The sequence below is a fragment of the Halichoeres trimaculatus genome, unplaced genomic scaffold (genome assembly GCF_033239565.1).
Source record: "Halichoeres trimaculatus isolate MK-OKI-2021-1 unplaced genomic scaffold, fHalTri1.1 fHalTri1_scaffold_21, whole genome shotgun sequence".
Lineage (NCBI taxonomy): Eukaryota > Metazoa > Chordata > Actinopteri > Labriformes > Labridae > Halichoeres > Halichoeres trimaculatus.
The window spans coordinates 16,231,231-16,255,790 of NW_027437199.1; the positions used below are offsets into that span (position 1 = coordinate 16,231,231).

General features: G+C 38.3%; 1 protein-coding gene across 1 annotated transcript in view; it reads left to right on the forward strand.

The window, feature by feature from the left end:
- The window catches only part of LOC141810508 (copine-8), a 72,270-nt gene that overhangs the window by 43,649 nt on the left and 4,061 nt on the right, over positions 1 to 24,560 (forward strand). The window contains exons 9-19 of the mRNA XM_074698123.1: positions 556 to 660; positions 3,372 to 3,413; positions 3,881 to 3,956; positions 5,363 to 5,416; positions 5,573 to 5,634; positions 15,344 to 15,390; positions 17,106 to 17,287; positions 17,973 to 18,100; positions 19,239 to 19,341; positions 21,514 to 21,571; positions 21,748 to 21,821. Coding sequence (XP_074554224.1) covers positions 556 to 660; positions 3,372 to 3,413; positions 3,881 to 3,956; positions 5,363 to 5,416; positions 5,573 to 5,634; positions 15,344 to 15,390; positions 17,106 to 17,287; positions 17,973 to 18,100; positions 19,239 to 19,341; positions 21,514 to 21,571; positions 21,748 to 21,821 — 931 coding nt within the window. The remainder of the gene's footprint in view (positions 1 to 555; positions 661 to 3,371; positions 3,414 to 3,880; positions 3,957 to 5,362; positions 5,417 to 5,572; positions 5,635 to 15,343; positions 15,391 to 17,105; positions 17,288 to 17,972; positions 18,101 to 19,238; positions 19,342 to 21,513; positions 21,572 to 21,747; positions 21,822 to 24,560) is intronic.

Here is a 24,560-nt window from a genome sequence, read left to right on the forward strand (position 1 = left end):
TCCTTCCCTGCATCCAAAGGAAATTGGTTTCATTGATTTGCCTCAGATCAAAATGCAGTCCTGCCTGTTAAAGTGTGTGTTGGAATTACAGGGGGAAATGTTTCAGTATGGCATGTGCACCGCTGTGTGTGTGTGTGTGTGTTTGTGGTGTGTTTGTGGGTAAGGATGCTGTTAACAAGTGCAGAGCTGTGGGGTGCTCAAATAGATTTCGCTGTGTCTCTGTGTGTCTGTGTGTGTGAGAGACACACACACAGACACACACATGCACAGAAAGAGAGACTGTTCGATCCAGCTCTGTGGGCATCTCTCTTCCATCCTGCAGTGTGTGACAGGTCAGATAAGACCTGTGAGCTCTGAGGGCAGCAGATACTGAGTCCACCTGCTAGCCAGTGACTAATGAAATTACCTCTTTACTGTTTGTGGTCAGGTGTGTAGTTCTGTGCAGTGGGGCAGCAGTCCTGCTTCCACATCCCCACCATGACTTACCTTTGTAGTCTGTAGTCCTTTTGGATCCAGTACTTTTTGTCCTTTCATCCATCTATCCTTATCTTTCAGGTTTACCATCTGCCACAAGACAGAGGTGATAAAAAACACATTGAACCCAGTTTGGCAGGCCTTTAAGATTCCTGTTCGGGCTCTTTGCAATGGTGATTACGACAGGTGAGCATGTTTCCTCTTATTATTATTATTATTATTATTATTATGTCAGGGGTACATTTCAGAATCAGAAACATTATGCAAGTTAACAGGGTTTTATAATCATGTATTTTATATCAGAGATCATTGCGTAGAACCTTTCAGAAAACACCAAATGTATATGAGTTAATTTTTTTATCCCTATCCTTCCAAAACCCAAGCTGTCTGGTGTGCATTTTTTTATTTCTCCTTGCTATTTGAAACAAGTAAAACCTAATAGTATTATAACCTGCTGTCAGGTGATTAAAAAAATAAGCTTATTAATTACAGGATTTGTAATCAATTAATCTAATTAATTGCATTGTAATCTCATATCTTCTTGAGGTCCCCACAAATTTGATTTTACTTGATATTACTGGCTAAAATTGAAGTGTCCGTCTTTGTTGCCATTTACATTGGGCAACCGTTTACTGCGTCTAAAGAAGTAAATTATGTTTTTCAGTGGGGGGGTCTGTCAGAGCTTGTCAATCAAAATCATGCGTAAACTACTGTGGGTGAGAGCGGTGCGCTTTTTTGTATGAGAGTTCAGTATGGATATGAGGAGAAGATGTAAGATGGCAGAGGTACAGCAAGATGCTGCAAGTTAGAAAAGGTCAGGCAGCTCATGCTCCAACTGAGGATGTATCGCCATAGTTCAGAAAGAAAGAGTGGCGTGATCGTGAGGAAAGACGACGAGGAGATCATGGAGAGGATCAAAGGATGGAGCAATCGAAAAAAGCATGATTTTTGGATCAAAAACAGGAAGAAAGACATGAAAGAAGAGAGTCCACTGTTCTTAGGTACTTTAGGTGTTTACATAGTCATTGAAAACAATATTGAAAACAGTATTATTAGCCAATGAGTTTATCACGTTAATTTTTGTAACACATTATTTTGCAGTGTAATTAATTAATCTAATTAACATGTTAAAGTGACAGCCTTAATAATAACTAAATTTGTACATTTGTACATAAAAGTTATTGGTTATTAGTGTTATAGTACGTAAAAACACTGGTTTCATACAGAAAATTTTGATATAATTTTTACTTTTTTCTATTTTACTATGGGAGCTGATGTAGAAGTGTTTAGTAGGTATTACCGCCAACTTGTTTTCCCTGAAATGTCAGTAATGTTGTTACACCAACAAGAGATGACGAGGGTGGTGTCCCTGAATGTGGCTTGTAGGTCAAAGTTTTGAAGAATGAAGTATCATGGCTCTGAGATGCAGAAATGTTGTGTCCTCATATGAATATGAAGGGTCTCAGGAGGTTAAAGCCATAAGTGAGTAAAGCTCACATCAAATGAGATTATTTTTATGAGAAACTCAGATGTTTACAATACTAGAGTAGCTGTCAAAGCCTGAACTCTAGCATTTGTTTCCTCATCTATGTTACCTCTTAAGATACCGGCTTGTGTTGATGGTACAGAAGATGTGAATTTCTCTTCTTTCGCTAACTGAGAGCTCCTGATGTTGTATGACTCACAGTGCTCACCTAGAAGCTTAGAAGTTCAAGTTAGGTTATAAAAAGAAACCTGAAGGCAGTCAAGTCAAGTGTTTTGTCCATATCATATGTTGAAAGCATCTCTTTAAAATGTGGACAAAGGGGTTTGGTTTGGTGTGCCTGGCAGACAGTGGTATTGATCAGAAGCTTGGTCCAATAGGCTTATTGGAGGAGTTGAGACCCACCAGGTGTTATCAACTGGGGACTGAGGTAACTCTTTGTTGACTGTGAATTCAGAGCACACACATAAACCACGTGGACACACTGTGTCAGCCTCTTTGCAGTCTGTGAGGGGAGATAAGGAAGAGTGCAAACAATAGAGAACGTTGTCGTTGAGCTGCTAGGAGCTCTGATAGGCAAGCAGCCAGCCCTTTCCCACTTCTCTTCCTTATTGCCTTTTTCCTTTAATGTGCATCCGGCTTTCTGAGAAGCTTTTAGGCCCATTAATGTTGGATGTATTCCACTTCCACTTATCATACTGAGACTTACAAGAGATGTAAAAGTTTTTCCAGTAAATACACTACTGGTTTGTAACCATAATTAGAAAGTTTAACACCAAGACCCCAGATATATGTGTCTATACTTTTGTCATAATCTAAGTGAGCAACTTTATCCACTGTGCTAGTGCAGGTCTACAATTCGGTTTTTAAGGCTCATTTTGATCCCATCTTCACTTACTTTCTCCTCCACCCTGTTTTTGATTTAAATTCCTTTTTGTTATCCCCTTTCCTCTTCTCTTCTCCTTATTTCCTCTTCTGCATTTGACAGAAAAACAAACACCTGTGGTGACGGCATTGGTAGATAGTGTGATAGGGCAGCATCTGCCTGTTGCAGACCACTCAGGATTTTCTTTCTATTTCATTACAAGATATAATGAAATGCCTCAATAGATATGGAGATGAGAGGAGCACATATCCAGGGGCATATAGAGAAGCAGGCAGACAGAATAAAGACAAGCTGAAGAATGCATCTGCTCCTACGAATCTACTAATCTCTTTGACAACAATATAAAACTAAGAGCTTGATACAAGTAGAATTTAAAACTTCTCAATTGTTCTGTTTTTGCAGTTTTTATACATTATCTTCAACATTTCAAACAGGCTGTGAATGTGACAAGAAGGTTTATGTATGTGCTGCAAACTAACTTATAGAGATAATTCCTTTTATTGTCTGATCCTTTTCTTGTCTCAACAGAACAATCAAGGTTGAAGTGTACGACTGGGACAGAGATGGCAGGTATGTTTTCATTGTTTATGTACTCCTGCAGTTATTGTGCTGCTCAGCTTACTTTAGCATAAAAGACTAAACTAACACTTTTATCTGATAAATTATATTGCTGTTTATCTGGTGATATTTATTTCTGAAAACTGTCCATGGTGTTATTTTGTAAGATTAGATTCTTATTGTCAGTCTTAAACTCATGTGACTAAGTAAACAAAAAGCTTGAAATGCCACTGGAGACACTCAAAAGGTTGTCACCTGAAAATGGCTTCAATATACAATCAATAAATGGGTGGATGAAGAGTGTTTTCAATGCTTTTACAGCTGAGAGAATCACAGTATATATTAGGAACTTGAGTAAATAGTTCAATCAAAATTGGCCAAAATGTATTTGAACTAGTGAGTAGAGAATCAAAGGAAATACAAAGACATTTTCTTTTTTTTCTAATCAATTTGTTTGTGTTTTGTGTCTGTCTTTGTAGCCATGATTTCATTGGGGAGTTCAGCACCAGCTACAGAGAACTATCCAGAGGGCAGAGCCAGTTCAACGTCTATGAGGTTTGTTTGTGTGTGTTCCTGTGTTTGTTGTTAGTGTGAGTTAATGTGTTAAAATATGTTCCAGATCAACTGCTCAATCAAAGGTCAAGTCTGCAGGATTTTCCTGAAATATATAAATTTAAACTTTGACAGGAACAATCCTGCTCAGTTCACTCCTGTAGGCCCCATACATGTGTGTCAGTGTCTGCCTGGAACCCCCTCCTCAGCCTGTATGTTGATGTTTTGGTTGTATCAGGACATTTCTGGGCAGAGAGTAAGCGTAGTAACTTCAGCCAATTACTGTGTGCTCAGTGTGCAAGTGGGGATGGGTACCTTTCACATTTGAAACAATGTGGTACTGATGCCCAGTACTGCCAATCGGAACTGGTACTCAACGGTACCAGTTTTATGGTACTGTTTTGTGTTCGTGTGGTAAAATATATTTATTTGTTCCATAGTAAAATGTATTTATTTTTTTCAATTTAACATATTATTCTTCAATATATAGCCTTATAGTGCTGTGTTCATGTCCAGCATGGAAAATTGTCTACTCTTTCACTCCCTCATGGTCACAAGGATGTGTTTAGGTACCTAAACATAGTACCTTTTGATTTTTCATCAATCAGTACCCGGTACTTTTGACAGAATTTGATTGGTATCTATCCCCATGCGAAGTGACTTTGCGTGTAGATAGCGAGTTGAAGAAGCCATGAAGCTATGATAGTGGACGTGGCACGAAGGAAGAAAAAAACGCCAAAAGGAAACAAAATGCTTTGAAACGGCAAACAGTTAAAGCTTTTTTCAAAATGATGGTGAGGCTTGGCTTGACTTTCACCCGCTTTTGGTTACTTGGAGAGCAGCATGGGACAAAGAGTGACTTGAATTGGCTTTCTGCTAACCAGGTATGAGGCAAATACCCGTGATTAGCTTTTGCTAACATACCAAGTCTGGTGCACTGCTCTCAAGTCTCTCCCACGTAGAAACACGATCCTGCAGGTAGTTGCTAGACTTGTGAGTGTGATCACGTATTCATGGTAGGGTGCAGCGGGTGTGCACAGCTGCTTCCACCAATTCAAAGGGGAGGAGCTCAGTTTGAATGGATGGTTTACTGACATGTTGCGGAAATTCCTACAGACTCTACCTTAATCACAATAATCCTGTTTCTTGTAGCAGTTGATCTTTTTCTAGATTTTTTTAGACTATCCAGTCTAAAAAAACTCAGATTAGTCTTCTGGACACAATCACTGGACAATGTAGACTTCTTATACTCGTGTTAAAAGGCAAATTTCAATCTGATTTGAGTTACAATAAATTGGAGTGGTGCCCTTTTTTAATGTGGGTCTTGAAATCCATCCCCATAATATAGATGATAGACAGAATTGAAAAATTAAAAAAGTGAAATTGTAAATTACTTTTGCTGCTTTCAGGTGGTAAATCCGAAGAAGAAAGGGAAGAAGAAAAAATACCTTAACTCTGGAACGGTAAGGAAAATTAATGCATATGTTGTTACACAACACAGTTGAAAGGGAATATTAGTCCTTAGATGTTGTAGTTATAATATTAGCATAAACATATAGGATTCATGCAATCAGCTGGCAAACACATTAAAGACGTTATAACTGGTCCTGTCATGACAGGTGACGCTGCTGTCATTCCTGGTGGACATTGAAGTCACCTTCCTGGATTACATCAAAGGAGGGTGAGTGAAGGAAACACGTTTGTTGAATGCTTAGAGGTTAGACTTTTAATGTCAAGATAAGTGTGCCTGTCACTTTCCTGATATTAGTAACCTAATGGTGACTCAGTGTCTCTGATGTGCTAAAGATAATGATCCCTCATTGTGGGTGAATCAGATAGAAAAGTGTACATTTGCATGAGAGACAAAGACTGTGAAAGGTAAAGAAAGCCAGACTGACAGATGGTCCCACCTATAGTCAGGTACCCTCAGTGGATTTTGTGCATTGCGTTGTGTAATCATGTATGTGTTTTTTTGCCACTTGCTCGTGCCGAGTACCACATGTGTGCTTGTGTTTGTGTCTTTGTACAAGTGCTTGTGTATGTTTATTACTCAGGAAGGTTGACCATGTGCAACCAGGCATGGTGCAATGGCTCGCCTACACACTCTGCCTTCATTAGACTCACAGAGGGGGAGGATGTCAAAGCGGAGAAATGGAATGTGTTTGTGTGTGAGTGCATGTGTGTGTGTATCCAACTTTGAAGAGAAAAAACTTCTCTTGTTACTTTGTTTTTTCTCTGCCCTTGTAGATGTGATTCAGAAGGTCAGTTAACATTGCAGAAGAAATTCTTTGAATACGTCTTTGACTGTTTTTGAAAATGTTACCGTCATAAAAACGCAGAAAGTCAGTGAGAAACTCTGAACAAACCAATTCAAGTAATTTTATATCTTGTTCCTCTTTTTGCTGATGCTTTGGGCAACACAACATCAAAACTAACTCGTAAAAAGCCAACACAGAATTGCTAGAGTCAAAGAGTGGGCATCAGAGAGGTCTACACTTGCTACACTAGTCTCTCCTCTCTTTAATTCAAACCCCTTTCCTGTTAGTAGCCTGACTTTAAATGTGATGCCTTAAACATTAAAAGTTTGTTGTTTGTGCATAGTTAATTGAAGATACGTCATACCTCTGTTTTCACTAAATTGAAAGCAGGGTTTATAGGTTTCACAATCAAAACAAGGTCTTAGACTTTTCTTCTTAATGACATGTTCACACCATCAAACAACATTAAAGGTTTTAGGCCTTTCCTCCACACAAGCAGCATCATTAGTATCTGCGCTAATAAGGCATCAATCAGTATGAAAAATGTTTTATCTCCTGATGAAGAAACCATCAAGTAATATCAGCAGATTTTTTTAACTTAGACCTACTGAGCTTTGTGGGATTTTCTTGCTCAACATAGTGGGGTTGTTTTTGGTCTTTGAGCGTTCATAAAGTCAGTTTCAGTAGGTAGAGTGTGTCTCTGAGTGGACTCAACATGAGTTTAATGTGAAGAAACAAGAGTTTAACGCAAAAAATAAATAAATAAAAGTGAATACAGATGTATTTGCTGTTCTGATCAGCATGCATCGTCCATTGTCTAGGGCATATATGCCATGAAAACACACATTCTTACAGAACCTAAAATTTAAAGAGGGGGTATTATACTTTCTTATTATGTCATCACAAGGGGAACCCGTAACTGGTTCAGCACTTCTTGGAGGAGCAGAGCAAATACGAAGGTCTGCCCAAAGCTCTTCCCCATGACAGGCTTCCTGAGGGCTGGCCAATCAAAGGGAAGCGGGGTTGTGAAATTTTAAAGCAACAGCAGTTAAAACAACGTGTTTCAGGCCAAGAAAAATTTAAGTTGTTAAACATGTGAAGCTCCTATCACGGTAGCAGATTACTACCCCCCACCCCCAAGAAAATTTAAAAAAGAAAAAAAAAAGAAAAAAAAAGCTCAATAGCCCCTCTTTAATATTTCGGCCTTGGGCTGCCAGTGGGCCCCACCTGTTACTGGGCTCAAATCATTAGATTTATGCTTATTTTATATCTACTTTAACTGCTTTATCTGAATTTCAAAGAGGTTTTTGGTAAAAATGATCACTTTATGATAGAACCACCAATCAGTATTCTATTGCTTCACAGGGCATTGGCATGCTCTGTTAAAAAATGATGAATGAAACAGTAGTTTATGTTAAAAAAAAAAATCAATAAATTAACTATAGGATATTTTGCAGTCAGCTTATCAGACATGTGAGAACTGACTTTGAAATGCATGGATTAATTTTAAGCATTTGTCTTAAAAAACGTTTAACTAATGGAGAATACCCATCCATAGCACATACACCAAATTCCTAGTAGAACTGTCAGTCAGAGGGAGAGCACTCTGAAACTCCTGGGATGAGGGTGTTGTTTTTCTTTTTTTGGCAGTGCTGGCTGCTGTCACATGCTTGTGTGAATAAATGAAGTGCCAAGTGCTGTCTCACTGCATGAAACCTAAATGGACTGTAATGGTCCAGTTGCAGTCCAATTGCATAATGGGCAGACTGTGTACGCCTGCACAGACACACCAATGGATGCTCTCACACCCCCCAAAACATAAACACAGCTTCGCTTACACATGCAAACCCAAACGCTCTGAGGTACTTTCTCACTTAGGCGCTACCCAAAAACCCCTCGTGCAGGACTAGCTTCATAGGTGTTTGGTTGGTTTCCCAGTATCTCATCTCTGCTCCTCTCTTTTCTTTCCTTGTCCTCATTTCTCTCTTATCTTCTGATTGACAGCTTCAGCCCAATCAGCTAATTGCTTATTTCGATCTAACAGGGAACATGATCTGTTCGCAGCATTAGCATAAATGGCTGATTTTAGAAGCTTCATCTCAACCCAAGCGTCCCTGCTCTTATTCTCTTCAGTTCCTGTGATAAAGCATCTGCACCACCCATGGATTTGGACAAAAGAGACCTGTATTCATGGGCACTGGGATAGAAATGAAGAATTGCTGGCTATATCTTTCATATTGAGACGAGTCTTTGAAGGCAGCCCTGTCACTCACGGTGACAGATATTGTTTTCTGTTGTTGGCGCTTTGAATGGAGCATTGAAATCAGAATAGATGCAGGAGGGAACCCTGCTTGTTTGGAGATGATTCTGAGAGGTTATCATTAGATAGAGGCGCAGAGTCACAGTATGCAGGCAAAGCTTTGAGATATTAAATCCAGGCTTTCCTTCAACTTAGATGCTTCGCTTTGCAGGTCCTGCTAAGAATATTAACAAGAACTAAAAGTATTAGTGTTTGTTTCTTATTGGACTCACTACAGATATGAGCTGTTATCTCTCCCCTCTGCTTCTTTTTCTCCTCTATGTCCCTCATGCCAGACAGACACCACCCAACCAGCAGCATCTGTTTGCATATCATCAGGAGAGGTTGCAATGCACAACCTTAGATGCTGTTTTTAGGACACTCAGTGCACTGATGCATGTGTTTCCCTCTGGCACTTAGATAAACCAGAAAAGGAGAACTTTTTGGGAACATATTGAAGCACTTTTTGTCTTGAATAGAACATTTTCACTTTTCTGACAAAAAAAAGCTGATAAAGTTTACCCTACACCTCAAACACACAGTGCATGGAACAAACATCCCCTCAAAGTAGAGACTCTTCCTTTATAACAGTCTGTACTTCTTTTGAGGTTCAAGAATTGGAGGCTCCTGTTCACAGTGCATCCAGAAAATATTCACAGCACATCATTTTTTTCTACATTTTTTCACGTTACAGTCTCATTCCAAAGTAGAATAAATTCTTTTTTTTGTTGTTTTATACAACACGACAGCCTGAAAAAAATGTGTTTTTTTTTTTTTTTTTTGCAAATTTATTAAAAATAAAACACTATAACATCTCATGTACATGCATTTGCTCAGTACTTTGTTGATGCCCCTTTGGGCAGAAATCACAGCCTCAAGTCTATTTTAATATCATTACCTCTCACAGTGCGTGTCCACAGGCCAGAAATTGCAATCATGATTTTAACACAAGATTCTGTATTATCTCCTATAGGGAATTAACAACCCCGGAGGGGAGTAGGAAGATGGAGGGTTCATCCTAGCTCCTGTAGTTAAGGCTTGGACAATATGCTTTTCTCCTGGTTTGATTCTTTTATGATCTTTGGGGTGGATTTAAAACTCACTTCTTTGATATTGCAGATTTGGGATTTTTAGTTTTGCCTTTTTAACACCAAACCATGTGGCATAGTTGAATGATGATATCCACAGACTATATCAGGAGCCTTATTTTCCATAAAATGCACATGACATGTGAGTCAGTTTGTAGGATTTTTTTCTGGGGATCTGACATCTCAACTTTTTTCCCAACCCAGTTTTTAGACTTAAATGAAGAATTTATATTTGGAAAAAAAAAATCATTCATTCATTTTCTATTCCGCTTATCCTGCTCAGGGTCGCGAGTGGCTGGAGTCTATCCCAGCTGTCATTGGGCGAGAGGCAGGGACCCTGGACTGGTCGCCAGCCAATCACAGGGCTGACACAGAAACAGACAACCATTCACACACGCACTAACACCTACAGACAATTAAATGTGATCAATTAACCTGGTGAGCATGTTTTTGGACTGTGGCAGGAAGCTGGAGAACCCGGAGAGAACCCACACATGCACAGGGAGAACATGCAAACTCCACACAGAAAGGCCCACCGGCCGAGTTGGGAATCGAAATGAAAAATAATAATTTTATAACAAAAAAAAAAGAAAAAAGTTTTAGAATCATTAAACTTTGATACATCTATTTTTTTCCCAACCCCACCTGTATTCATGTGCTGAAGTGTCCTTATGAAAGACATAACCTCACATTTCCCCTGCTGCTGCTGTTTATCAGTGTGTGAAAGTGTGTGAACAGAAGAGTGTGACCAGCTGTGTAATGATGCTTAAAGTAGTCAGAAAGACTTTAAAAGTGCTATATATTGACGTTTCCATTTACCATTTGTACATACAACTTTTTAAAGTGAACAAATTTATACCAGCTCTTGATACATTTCAAAAAGATGATTCATTTGTTTTTTTTCTAGTAGACACTCCATATGCTTTTTACAGTGTGCTTTAACTCTAAAGTTTTGTCAAGGACAGTTCCTTTGTGATGAAGTCACTTGCACAGCTCTTTACTGAAGTCTCTGCAGCTCTTTTATGTGAAAAGTTATCATAGAGCACATGGGCAGCTGGTGGACTGTGTTAATTAAAAGTCATGAGAAAAATGTCTTCTTGTGCAGTCTTACTCGTGTGAAGAAATCTGGGTAATTACAAAGGCTCACATACTTTTTCTTGCATTCGTAGATAATAAGATCTCGGAAAAACCTCTGTAGAACTCTTAAAATCTTCCTTCAACGGATTGATGAGTATCATCAGTATATCAGTTCAGTTCTTTTGGAAAGGCCATACTAAGGTCAGAACAACATGTAGAGCTCGTTAGTCTGCCATTGCTGCTATCAGCCTCCCACTCGCATGGTCATTTGTCTGGGAACATAATACTTATACTTAATTGGGGCCGTGACATCCCAGTTATCAGAGAATCTGCACATCCTCAACATGTGTTAACAGGAAGGGTTGCATTTTCAAAAAAATGAACAGGACCCATTTTAACGAGGCCCCTCAGTCACCCTTCCATGAAAATGAGAGACCAAGATGCAACGATACGAGACCCCTTATGTTGGAAACATTTGAACAGGGTCTTGGTTTCTGGTTTTTGTGTCCTCTGTGTCAGTTCATTGAGCTGCTTCTGGTGCTCTGTGTCTACCAGCTGTTTGGCTTCTTGTGTGTGGTTTTGTATTAATTCAGCTCATAATTCACTTTTACAGCTTAAAAAGTTATCATCTTTGAAAGTTTGTCCTCTATGACCTGATCCAGATATTTATGTTTCATTTTTTTCCCATATTTAAAATTATGGGGTCGAACAATTTGGGGTTTTTACTCAGACGCAAAGTTTTGATATATAGTTTTCAGTTTCTACTTTTGTTAAGATCGACTTTGAAGCTTTTTATATAGCTGGTGAAGTTCAACATTGCCGTTTCTTGGCTGACATATCAGAGGTGTGTTTTTGATAAAGCACTTCCCTCCCCTGCTCCCCCTCCCTCCGTTATGTTTTTGTGCTGTTTTTTTATTCTCCGTCCCCCAGCTCACCTTGTTTCTCATGCTGTACTTTCCCACTCACAAAACTGGAGTTCTTTGCTCAAACTTTGGGTGTGCGTGACATGGAGGCCTTTAGTAGGAGAGACAGAGAGCATGCATAATTTAGTCTGCTTGTAGGGAACTGGACCAGAATTTACTCAAATCTCCTTCCTCTGCTGCCTTGTCCTTGCAGCTGTCTGCTTTGAAAAGCTGTTTTACTGGAATTTCCTCAATGATCCTATCATGAAGAGGAAAGACCCGCCTTGACAAACAGGGACAAAACTAAATAGACGGTTGAGTGTCCAATAAACTTTGTATCATTAGGGAACATCCTACTTTGTGTTACTAGGTAAACAATGACCTACTTACAATCATCTGTAAATAGGTCAGTGTTGAGCTAGTAAGTAGAGAAAGTAATAAATCATTTTTCTGATGTAAAGTTATTAAAAAACAGATAAAAAAATATTTAATACAATCAAAAGTGAAACCTAACAGACATGTAAAGCTTGCAGAATCAGGTTTTGCAGGCTCCAAAATCAACACAGGAAACCTGGTCCTTGTAGAAATTACACAGAGAAACAGTCACACAGAGAACATTATTATTATTATTAGTTGATCTGCCCGGAACGAAATGTTCTAAGACCAAGAATGAAAGAAAAATAACCAAAGGAGGAAGAATTTATTCATGATGTACTCGAAAAGGGCTGATCCATTAATTAAAAATATTAAAATTAATAAAGATAATAGTTAAAAAAAAAAGCAGGATTGCAGGCTCTAGTGACGGGAGGCCATGTGTGCACGTGCATAGTTCACACAGGTTATACGGCGGCTCTGCACTAGGGAAATGCATTTTTGTCTCAGTATTTTGACTCTATACATGAAAATGTGTTTTAACTTCTCAAAAATCTGGTTTGATACTCAACATTGGGCTAAAGTGTATAATGAAAAAGGAAATCTACCTTTTAGCCTAAACAAAGCATCTTAGAGGTTACCAGGAAAATGGTAAATATATTTGCCTGATTGACATTAAACCAGATACTACCAAAATTAAAAATTACAAGTCAGGCCATGGCCCTAGCAGAACACTTCTAACGACAGAGTTAGTTGTTTAAAAAATAACAAAATCTGATGTTTTAATCGACTTATTCAACCTTGCATTGTTGAGTACAACTTTTTAAATCACACAAACTAAAAATTAGGCAGATCACAGGAGAGAAAGTTTAATCCAGAAGAATCTACATCTCTTCAGCATTATAAAAGCAAAATAGACTAAAAGTTATAGATTGTGTAGTACAAAAAAAAAGTCTTGAGTAAGGCAGACAAGCTCACTAAGTTTAGCAGCCTATACGTACCTGTTTTTCAACACCAACACCAGCACCAGATGCCTGGTGCTCCTAGCCCAGCGCGGCTCCAAATCACTAGCCAGACTCTTCCCCTCTGTTGTTCCCAAACAGTGAAATGAATTACATAACTTTGTACAATCCACAGAGTTGCTTTATACTTTTAAGAGATGTCTGAAAACTCATCTGTCCAGGGAACACTCAGGCTTAAGCTTCTCCTCTTTGTCCTCAGGGGATTTTTCAGCACTGCTACTGAGGGGCTGTTTACACGACAACGGTTTTAGGTTGAAACGCAAAAGTTTTGTTGCGTTTCAGCAGTTTAAACAGTAAACCAGTTTTCAGTGGAAAAGTTGACATCACCCTCCGCTTTGCGTGAGCACATACAACAGGACAACAGTACCGTTGTTACAATGGTCGCAAACTACTGTGTTGTACTTGGGCTTCTCAATCTGTTGAATCTGCTGACTGTCTTTCAACAAAATGAGCATCTGTTGCTCCACTTCTGCACTTAGTATTCACCAATACACCAGATGATCAATCAATCAATCAATCAATCTTTATTTATATAGCGCCAAATCATAACAAATGTTATTTCAAGACACTTTACAAAAACATTTACAGGTCTAGACCCGTAAATGTTAATAAAATTTTATTAGCAGAAACCCAACATCAAGACAAGATAAGGAGTCTTATCTTATCTTAATCCACCATGAGTACAGGACTTTGCAGCATTTAGCAAGCTCAACTCTACTTTGGTGGAGATCTCCCAAAAGCAGCTTCTGGACAAGACAGTTATAGCACCACCTACAGGCCTGGCATGCTTACTACAGCGTTTTCAGTCCCTCTGCGTTTCTGTGTTAACAGATTTTTTCACTGCGTTTTAGCGTCTCAGATGAAATGTTCCTGCACTTAATGGCAGCACCTGCAGCCGAATAACTTGTTGCACAGTCGTCACACTCACTAGGTTTTCCTTCTGTCTAAATTCTTGCTTGTGTTGTACGTCACTTTGGACAAAAGCGTCTGCTAAATGAAACTGTAGAACTGTAAACTGTAAACATAATTCCTACATTTAGCATAGCTGGGATTTCTAGACAACAGGAGCAGATTTCACACAAGATGGACTACAGTGGATGAGGGGCTGTGTTCACAGACATGCTCTTTATAATTTCTCAGGTGTGAAGATAACTCTCAGAATTACAAGGTTTTCTAAAAAGGTCCTGATTGTCCTCCTACAAATTTGGCTTGAGCTAGATAGACACGTATTCAAAGTGCCTTAGCCCTGAAGAAAAGCTAATCTCTCTTTCTCTTTCCTACAAAGTGTTTTGCAGAAGAGGCGCTTATTGATAGCCATTGTACATGGGTTAACAAAAAGAAGTCATTTTATATGTTGGTAACACTGCTAAATGTATCAGCATGTAAAGAGACTACTGTGTGGGTGTGAACTCAACTCAGTTATTGATCAAATAGTTTTTGTTCATTGATTAGTGTTCAGTGTCTGACTAAAGTGATTGATTATGCTGATTGATTTCACCCTCACTTTATTTAACAGCCATCATCACTAAGGGGCCTTTCTCCTCCTTTTTTCAGTCCAGTGTAGGAGTCGTCACTCATCATTGATTTTAGGTCAAATCCTCGCTGACAGACTGCTGATAACTCCCTCTTGAGCGCTTCACTCATCAGTCATCATATCAAACCACTTCCTCATGAGATGAACTGTTTTTATGACCTGTCTATGGACAGGTTGATGGGATTTTGTCTGTAGTTGAGCAGGTGACAAGCTGCTGCTGAGGGAGCAAAAGACAGGAGTTTGTCGATTCATCTGTTGTTTCTCCAAGCCAGGCTGACAGAGAGGAAGAGTGGGTAGCCTTACCAATAAGCGCCAAGTATCCAGTATAATATAGAAACACTTTTAATGTTAACCTTTGTTTAAATATGAAAGGCATTTTTTATTACTAATACTCCAATGAAAAACCAGCAGACAAGTGGGGTGACCATTGAATGAGCATTTTTCAGCCCCTGTCCCTCTCCACCATTCTGTCCCCTCTGGTGCCCTGTGCCCGCTCTTCACACGCCCTGCTAGGCTGACAAAGATGGTGAGCTACTGGTTACATGACTCTAGTATTGGATGTGTAAATGATAGAAGAGCAGAGTTTAGTGTGTGTTTTTGGGAGTCTGTGAGGATATGATGTGGAAAAGTTGTGACAGGCCGACAAAGCGTTAAACCACATCCTGCTCCTGCTGGTCAGAAATGTAGGAAATGCTTCAAAGAAAAGAGACTAACCGTTCTTTCATGCTTGGTGCTCTGATTCGTGTTTGTCTCTGGCTCATTGTGTGACTCTGTGTGTGTGTGATAAGAGAGAATTAATGATTGATTAATGTACCATCTCTGCCTTTTGTCTTCTCAGGACTCAGATTAACTTCACGGTGGCCATTGATTTCACAGCTTCAAATGGTGAGATTTTTTTTCATAAAGAAGAAACAGACACACTTATATACTCACCCTTAATTGAAAGATGTTTTTGAATACCTGCTGAAGGCTACAAAGATCCACAGATCTAAGAAAATGATTAAGTGTCTTAATGATTGTGACCTAATAGTGTGACATGCTCGACAGTTTCACCTGCCAATGTTCACGACAGTGCAGTGAAGCACCTGACTACTAACTGGCACTGTGACTTTGATACCACAGGTCACTTTTAAATTATACAAAGGGGACTTTATACTGTTTATAGGAGGACTAACACAGCCAGTCACTATATGTACGAGGGAAATATTTACCCCCACCAATGAGGTTATGTTTTTGGGAGTATATTTGTTTGTCTGTGAACAAGATAACTCAAAAATTATTGAGCAGATTTTCATGAAATTTTCAGTAAATGTTCAAGACAAGATAAGGAAGAAGTGATTAAATTTTGGAGGTGATCTGGATCACCGTCTGGATCCAGGACTTTATTAAAGGATTCTTTATCATTGTGAGATAGGGCTGTTTTCACCCTATGTGTATATAACTCCACGATAAATGGTCGGATTGCTTTGCGAAACAATACAAGACAAGGTCACCATAATTTCTGACAGATATAAAAGTACCATCCAGATCCTGGCAATATTCTGGATATTAAGATCCAGAATATGAAATATGTACTGGGTCATCTTAATTTTGAACACTGTCAGGGAACAAATTATCGTACAAACCTGCAACTTACACCAAATTGTAGCAGACAGTCTGCTGAAAGGGAGTATAACATTAAAGTAGGACTAAAGTGTTAATGACAGTCACAATATGCTAGGTGGAGGTCTGTACTCTCTGACTGCTTTTCTAGTAAATGAAATTAAAAATTTGAAATTAGTTTGCTGGGATTTATTGTTAGTGGTGCTTTTTTAATGCTGGTAAATGTCAATTCTCAGAGCTGTTTGATGGTTGTTCTTGGGCTCTAATGCTCTGCAAAGTGCACCAAAGACAGTGTGCTCAATTGCTGTCTTCATTTGAAAAGATACTTGAGGCATATAATTTTTAGTAATCTCCAGTTATTCAAGAAAAATTTCAGCCAAAAATTCCACCCAGCTTTACTCATTTTCAAATACTGACCCACTACTGCAAATGCAAAGAACATGCTTTTACTGGCTTGTTGCACCAGCTCTACACAAGCTGTGTCTTCAGTTAGGGCGTACAGTCCACATTTAACCAAAGTAGGAACTAGTTAGTGTAAAACCTGAGTTGTGTCAGCACCACAGAGGTGTGGTTTATCTTACTTCAGCTCATAATTACCAGAACCTGTTATTTTACATGTAAATGTAAAATATGACAGTGATATTTTAATATGGTGATGATTCGTAATGTATAATAACAGTGATATTGAATGGTGAAATTGTCAACTACAACATGCTGCACATTAATGCTATGATACCCTAATGCTGTGCAGGTGTACAGTAATTATATCCACCAAAGGAAAATTAAAGTGTGAAAAAAGAACAGATGAAAGGAAACTGGCAAAACTCTCAGCTTTTCCTCATCCTCCATATGCCATTTTTTAAAACACTGTACCTTCACAAGAATAAGATTGAAACTGTTCTCAAAATAAGCCCCATTTTTCACAGCTGGTGCAACCAAGTGCTCGTCTGTTTTCCAGTTGTGAAGCATCCTCTCTCTGTTTCCTTTATCACAAACAGGTAACCCTGCACAGCCCACCTCACTCCACTACATGAATCCCTACCAGCTGAATGCCTACGCGATGGCCCTGAAGGCCGTCGGGGAAATCATCCAGGACTACGACAGTGATAAGATGTTTCCAGCACTTGGGTTTGGAGCCAAGCTACCACCAGACGGGCGGATCTCCCATGAGTTTGCGCTGGTAAGATCATGAACAGTTAGGGGGTCAAGATGAGCTGGAGGAATGAAATTAAAGATGTTGTTGCAGTGAATGCAGTGTTTACACGTTTTTTTACAACCACAGATGTTGTGAAACGTAGACAGTAGGTCAAATTCAGCAGATATAGTAACCCTTTCAAAAATTAAGGGAAATTGGAAACCTCAAATCTGGACTCATTAAAGAGGAGATATTATGGTGTCCCATCATTGTAGACATGGATACAAAGTAACAATTGGTATGAGATCTCTACTGGATCTCCAAGACTTCCTGAAATGGTGAAGTCAACACATATTGTAGGGTTGGTCCTCAATCACCAAAGTTTACCCATGGGTCTGCCCCTGACAAGCCTCCAGGTGGCTGGCCAGTTAGAAGGAGGGGGTTTGTGGAGTCTTAAAGAGACAGCAGCAAAGTGTTTTAAAAATAATTGATTTTGAAAACAAAAAGCTTTATCCCTCTAGGGATCCAGTGGGAGAAGAAAATGATGTTTTAAGCTGTAAATCATGTCCAGCTTCTACAGGGGTACCAAAACAGCCCCCCTCAAAACACATAATACCCCCTCTTTAAAAGAATCTTTAAGTTTGCCTTAAAGGTTTAATGTCTCATCTCTTTCTTTTTATGAAATCTTTAAATAATCCTCTTTTTCTTTTTTCTTCCTTTCTCTCTGTAGAACGGGAACCCTCAGAACCCTTACTGCGCAGGTATCGACGGAGTGATGGAAGCCTACTACCGGAGTCTGAAGTCGGTTCAGCTCTACGGACCTACAAACTTTTCCCCCGTCATTAACCATGTGGCCAGGTTAACTTCCTCATTAATTTGATTGAATGGGAAAAAAAACTCTCCTTTCTATAACTTTTTGTGTCCACTTTTTCTGTTTATTTTCTGGCGTCACAAATTTCCTGTGGGAAGGTCTAGTTACACGACTAATACAGCATGTTTTTAATAAGCTATCAATGCTGTATGGTGAGTATCGAATCATCAAGCATGAAAGAACACCGAGTATGTGTGACTCTGTGTTCTTTGGATATCTATAACTGGCTCTTAACGACAGGTGTTGCCAGGTAACTATAACATGAACTCCAGGGAAAGAGAAAAACACAAACATAGAAAGTCCCTGACAGCTGGCACGTTGTTTTTGCATCTGTGTGGGTGGGAACATAATTTATACCGCAAGAAAAGGCGCTTATATTCATGGTTTGGAGAAAGTTTAAGGGTACAGAAGGCTCTCGCTAACTATTTGTGCTTGATTGAAAAAAAAGTTAAACCAAAAGATTTTCACCTTTTAGACTAGTTTTGGATGCATGTGGCAAATATCTGTGTCTATATTTCCCCTTTGCATCTGACAGTCTGTTAAAGGAACATTAGCAGGTCACACCTTCATGTTTCCCTTTTTTCTGTTTTGTTTTGTTGCCTGTAGCTTAATAAAATTTCACTTTACTGCTTCTCCTCTGTTCTCACCCTCTTATCTTTTCTCTGCATCTCCATTTTCCTCTAACTGCGATGTTGGGAACGTCTGCAGTGACAGACACTTAGATATCCATTTGAGAGGGGGAAAACAAAGCAGAAAGAGACAGAAAGTTGAGGAATAACAGAGATCAAAGCCAAGATAATCACAGTTTCTAAAAAAATCTGTAACAGTCAGTTCAGTCTTGCATGGAAGGAAAAGGTCATATCCAACATTACAGGAAAGACTGAAGCCTTAATTGAGTAGAAAATATCTGAAATGTACAAAGTGTAGTATTGATTAAGAGTGGGAGGGAAGTGACATTTAGTTAAAAAGAAAAATCATTTTCAAAAGACGTGCAGTACTTTCCTTTGGGGATTAATTGGAGAGCATGTTTTAATTATGTCCACACAGAGCAATGCATAATATGATGAATTAATGAGTTGGTCACAGTGATAATAAAACAAAGGGTTGTGTGTGTTTTGTGTACAGGTATGCAGCTTCAGTGAAGGATGGCTCCCAGTACTTTGTGCTTCTCATCATCACAGACGGTGTCATCTCAGACATGGCCCAGACCAAGGAGTCTATTGTCAATGTAAGGGTGCCTGCTGTTATTCTTAGCAGCTGACCTACTCTCTGACATGATACAAAAAGGAAACAACGAAACCGAAACTTCAGAAAGGGTTCTGTTTTTTTGGCCTTTGTCATTGGAGAAATGTTGATCCATGTAAAAGTATGATGTTGATTACAAGTCAGATTTCCAGCAAGATGACTTGGTTTCAAACACCCAATTTAACCTTTAACTGATCTTGGATCCAAAGCTAGCAATGTGCTTAGAAAGGTTTGACTTGGTGAATTGACATTTGTTGGCATACTGATGCCGAGCGGACACTGCCAGGATTAAATCCTGAATGAGGGGAACCATTAGGTCCAAGTCTGCTCCAAAACAAAGCCTGTAAAGCTCATTTTTTAGCTCATAGTGTATCCCTTATCTGAGATTCTTTTTTTTTTTGTTTTCCAAAAGTGACTGATGGGCTGTTCTCCAAACCACAAACTGCATACTACATGTGGATGTAGTATAAAGTAGGCACTGGGTATTGCCCACTGCTTTTGCATGTAGTATGTAATATGACTGTTTTGTTGGGTCTGTTTTGTTGTATACTACTCTGGTTTACAGTTTCGGAAAATAGAGCTACAGGTGATGTTTTTTTGTTTTTTTTTTTACCTTTGTTATAAATGTACAACACAAACTTTGGGTAGCTCTCGGCATTTTAGTTATTTTGTTAGTCATACCATAGCAAAATCATCATATTTGATTTTTAATCTTACGCCAAAGTTATGTTGTTCACAAAATTTAAATCTTCAAGGGATTTTTATTTTTACAGCTGATGGAAAAACCACTTCTGTATAATCCACGTATGGTCTAAAAAGTGAATTAGCGGTTTATATGGGCTTTAATGAATCTGTAGAAGTAAACACCTCTTGTACAACTGGAAGTAACTAGATTTACTTGTGTCTTTTTTTAACATTAGTGTTGTTGTATTGTAGTTATAGTGCCAACTCATTCCACTAGATGGCGGTAATTCACCAAAACCTGCCACCTGCATACACAAACTGCGTAAGCACCGTGCATTGTGGGAAACAGTATGCCAGGTAGACTGGTCCGTTGCATACTGAGAAATTTTCCTGGATCAGTCGGACATCTGGGGATTTTTGGCATACTTCAAGTTTCCACATTCTGCCTACTACAGACTGAATTTCAGTCAAAATAGTAGGCACTACTCGTGTAGTAGGCGGGTTAGAAAACAGCCATTGAGCACATTTCCATTCACAGGTACAGACATACTGTTTATTTGTTTCTTTATTATCAAATCAGGAAGAAATGATATAAGAAAGGTTATAAAGGAGGAAACCTGTCTCACAAATTCTTATGACTTTTTTAGGTCAGAGAGAGAAAAACTGCTCCTTCGATCCGTAACACACACTGAAGTCTCAGACAGTAAAAACAGCATTAGGGTCATTTATAGAAAGTATTTGGTACTTTTACACATTTTTTATTCCCTCTGTTTATTTATCTTTCCTCATCGTGTCAACAGAAATATTGAAACCGAGAAGCCTGATTTTTTTTTTTAACGTGCTGTGCAGCTTTCACTTTTGACAGCATTTCATTCACCCTGCATCTGTGTCTCAATCACTGTCGGCACCATGTGTTCCTGGGGGAAGCAACATAGTGTAGCATACAAAAAAAAAAAATGAATGTGAATATGGCAGCTATTTCTATGTCAGTGATCTGTCTCAGGCCTAAGAAGAAATGAAGATCAGAAGAGGAAGAGGAGGTGGTAGAAGGAGCCAGGCGCCTGTTAGAGATGTTTTGATGGGATCATTCTCTCTTATGACGTCTGCCAATTAATCAAAACCACACTGCTGGCCTTTACTTTATGTGTGAATTGTGACACTTTCACTCACCACACACACATGTTGTTTAAAAGCTGTAAACAAGCTAAGGCATTTTTATTATTCTATTGTCACTAGAATTATTCAGTGCAATGCCACAACCCCACAGTTCTACAGGGGGGGGCACAGAAAACACACATCAAAGACTGTCAGACATTTGTTTGTGCTGCAAATCATATATGTTGGCAAAACGTGTGTTGATATGACGCTTACATTTATCCTGTTAATAGAAACATACATTGGGACACTTGCACACCATTTGATCAACAAAAAAGAGTCAAGCAAACCTTATTTTTCCTCTCCTCTCTTGCAGGCTTCCTGTCTGCCGATGTCCATTATCATAGTGGGGGTCGGGCCTGCAGAGTTTGATGGTAAGACGACATTATTCACCTGTGTGTGAGAAACAAGTTTCGAGAAGAAGAAGTTAAACATTTTATTTAGGGGTTTGCAGCTTACATGATTTGTTTGGTACGCTGTATCAAATTTAGGATTCAGCAACAGCAAGAAATAATTTACTAATGTATGTTAATGTGTCTGTTTTCCTCAGCCATGGTTGAGTTAGATGGAGATGAAGTCAGAATCTCATCCAGAGGACGATTCGCTGAAAGAGACATTGTTCAGGTACACTCTTTGAAATTATTGGTGATTTTTTTAATTTGCTGATGAAAACCAGTTTGAAATTAAACAAATTACTTCCTATCTTTGTTATTTTTTAAGATAAGACTTATTTCATTAGTACAGTACTTTGTCAGCCCCATTTACTGCAAAACGTGCTGTAGTGCTAACTCTCTAGCCTTTTTATAGTCAATCAAATGTTTTGGGATTTTTTTTTAATTAATGTATTTACATTTATTTTGGGAAATATATCATATGGGGTAGTTATAAACAATTCTGTCTTTTTTTGAGAGGCACTTCCTCATGCAATGCATTCTGGGATGTGGCAACATTGTAATAAATTGGGGATACTGTATGTGTATAAATAAAGATATATATATATATATATATATATATATATATATATATATATATATATATATATATATATATATATATATATATATATATATATATATATATATATATATATATAAAGTGTATAAATATATATATATATATATATATATATATATATATAAACTTACATGGAATTGATGCCTTGAAAATCTGTTTTGGTGAAACCAAGAAGGCACCAATGTTAAAAGTGACACAGCTCAGTTGGAGGGATAATAGTAGGAAACTGTTTGTTGCTAATGCACAACTAAGTTCTGCAGTGGTTCTCAGAAAAAAAGGCTCATAAAATGTGGATATGGAGTAATTAGGTAACTAGCAATTAGCTGTTGCAAATCAGTAATGTGTGCCTTGAGAGGGTTTAGGAAAAGGATTAAACCTAAAACACTCAAAATAAAACTGAAACACCATTAAAACACATTTTAGTAAGTAACAATATGTTATTATTTAAGGTACAATAACAAAGTCAGGGGCATTTGGATATTGAAATGAGAAGAATGATCAGTCAGATATTCAGCCACTGATTGACAGCTGCACTGTATGTTTCTGATATAACTGAATGAAAAGTCATTAGCTCATAATTCCGGCCTGGTTTGAAAATTAATAGACTAGATTTCTTAGTAAGTCCACAGGTAGTCCTTCCAGAAATTTATCCATCTGCTCCAAAAATTTTAAAAATTATTTGTATAGAAAATTATATTTATAATACAATAAGAATAGAAAAAAATAAAAACAATATTTATTCTGAGCTTGTGCTGATTTTAGATAGTTTATTTTCCTCCCCTACGACCTTTACCCTCTCTCGAGGTATGTAGTCACTGAAGGCACAATTTTAAGTTGGATTTTAATAAGCTGAAGCACACACACACACACACACACACACACACACACACACACACACACACACACACACACACACACACACACACACACACACACACACACACACACACATTCTATCTGAAAAAAGGGCAGCTTTCAGTATTTCAGTATTGGAGAATTTTAAAACTGCTGCCTGCAGGGGCTCGTTATCAGCAGGCTAGTAACCTCAGAGACATGTTGGAGTTTACATTTTGCAGCAAGGATTTTTCAGCACAAATTGGCCTCTTACACAATCTTGTGATTTTAAATGACAACAGCTCATTAAGTCGATCAAGCAGCTATGATTTGTGTCCTCTCTGTGACATTGAGTTTCGGAAGGTGTATGGCACATTATTGACTTAAGAAAACAGAAAACTAGCAGTTTATCACAGCAGGAGGATTCATACTGTGAGGTGGACGCCTGTCTTGAGATGTTAATCATAGGAATACTGAGCAGGAGGGTGGACAGGTGTGTTTTTATCAAATGAGTAACCTTAAGCACATTTTTTAATTACTTCAGTGTCTTATTCCTTACTGACCATTTCTGCAGATTGCTGTAGCGATAGTTAATGTTGAGACTTCTCTGTATAAACCTGCATACTTTCCATATAATTGGATTCCTGTAGTCTCAGACATTTGCCTTGGAATTTAATAATTGGTTCTTTTTAAAGCCTGAAGCTGTTCGTTTCAGACATCGGCTGCCCCAGAGTGCATCAATACTTAACATTCTTTGTTACATGACATCTGTTATTTGTAGGAATGTGTGATGCATGATATCTTTTTATATCTGCTTTCAAAGCACAGAAAAAAAATGCTGTCAAATATAACACAACAACTTAGGTAACTGCTTGTAACCAAGGTGATGGAGTGTGTTACTTTAGACCTCAAATGGCTTATTGAATGTCATACTGTATTTGTCTACTGTGATTTTATATTTATTGTTTATAATAATATTCTTTTTTTAAATTCATTTATTCCATATTATTATTATTATTTATTTAGTTATTTATTTATTTATTTTTAAATTTATTTTGCTGTTGTGATTTTTTTCTTTCTCCTCAGTGTTACTGTGGACGGGGATGGGAGTCAGGGGAACCTTATGTCATGTATTGTATTGTATAGTACTATAAAAATCATAAGTAAACTTCTATCAACAAAATGAAGAGTGAGGTTACGTTAGCTCTGCTTGGTAGATGACTGGCAGGACATAGCTAACCAGGATTTACTAACATTACACATTACAGACATGTCTTAAGAAAAGACTGCCAGCTACGCTAAGTATAAACAGCTACTGAACAACTTACAAACTGACAGTGTTTACTTGTTGTCACGTTAGCCAACAGATATGTCGGAGCACAGGGCTGTGGACGTCACTAACATATAGCGGGCTCCTACAACATTTGCTTGATGTCACGTTTTAAACCGTAGCGCTACGTAACTGCACTGATAAATACCTTACGTCAGTGCGTTGTATCCAGTAAAAAGTTGTTT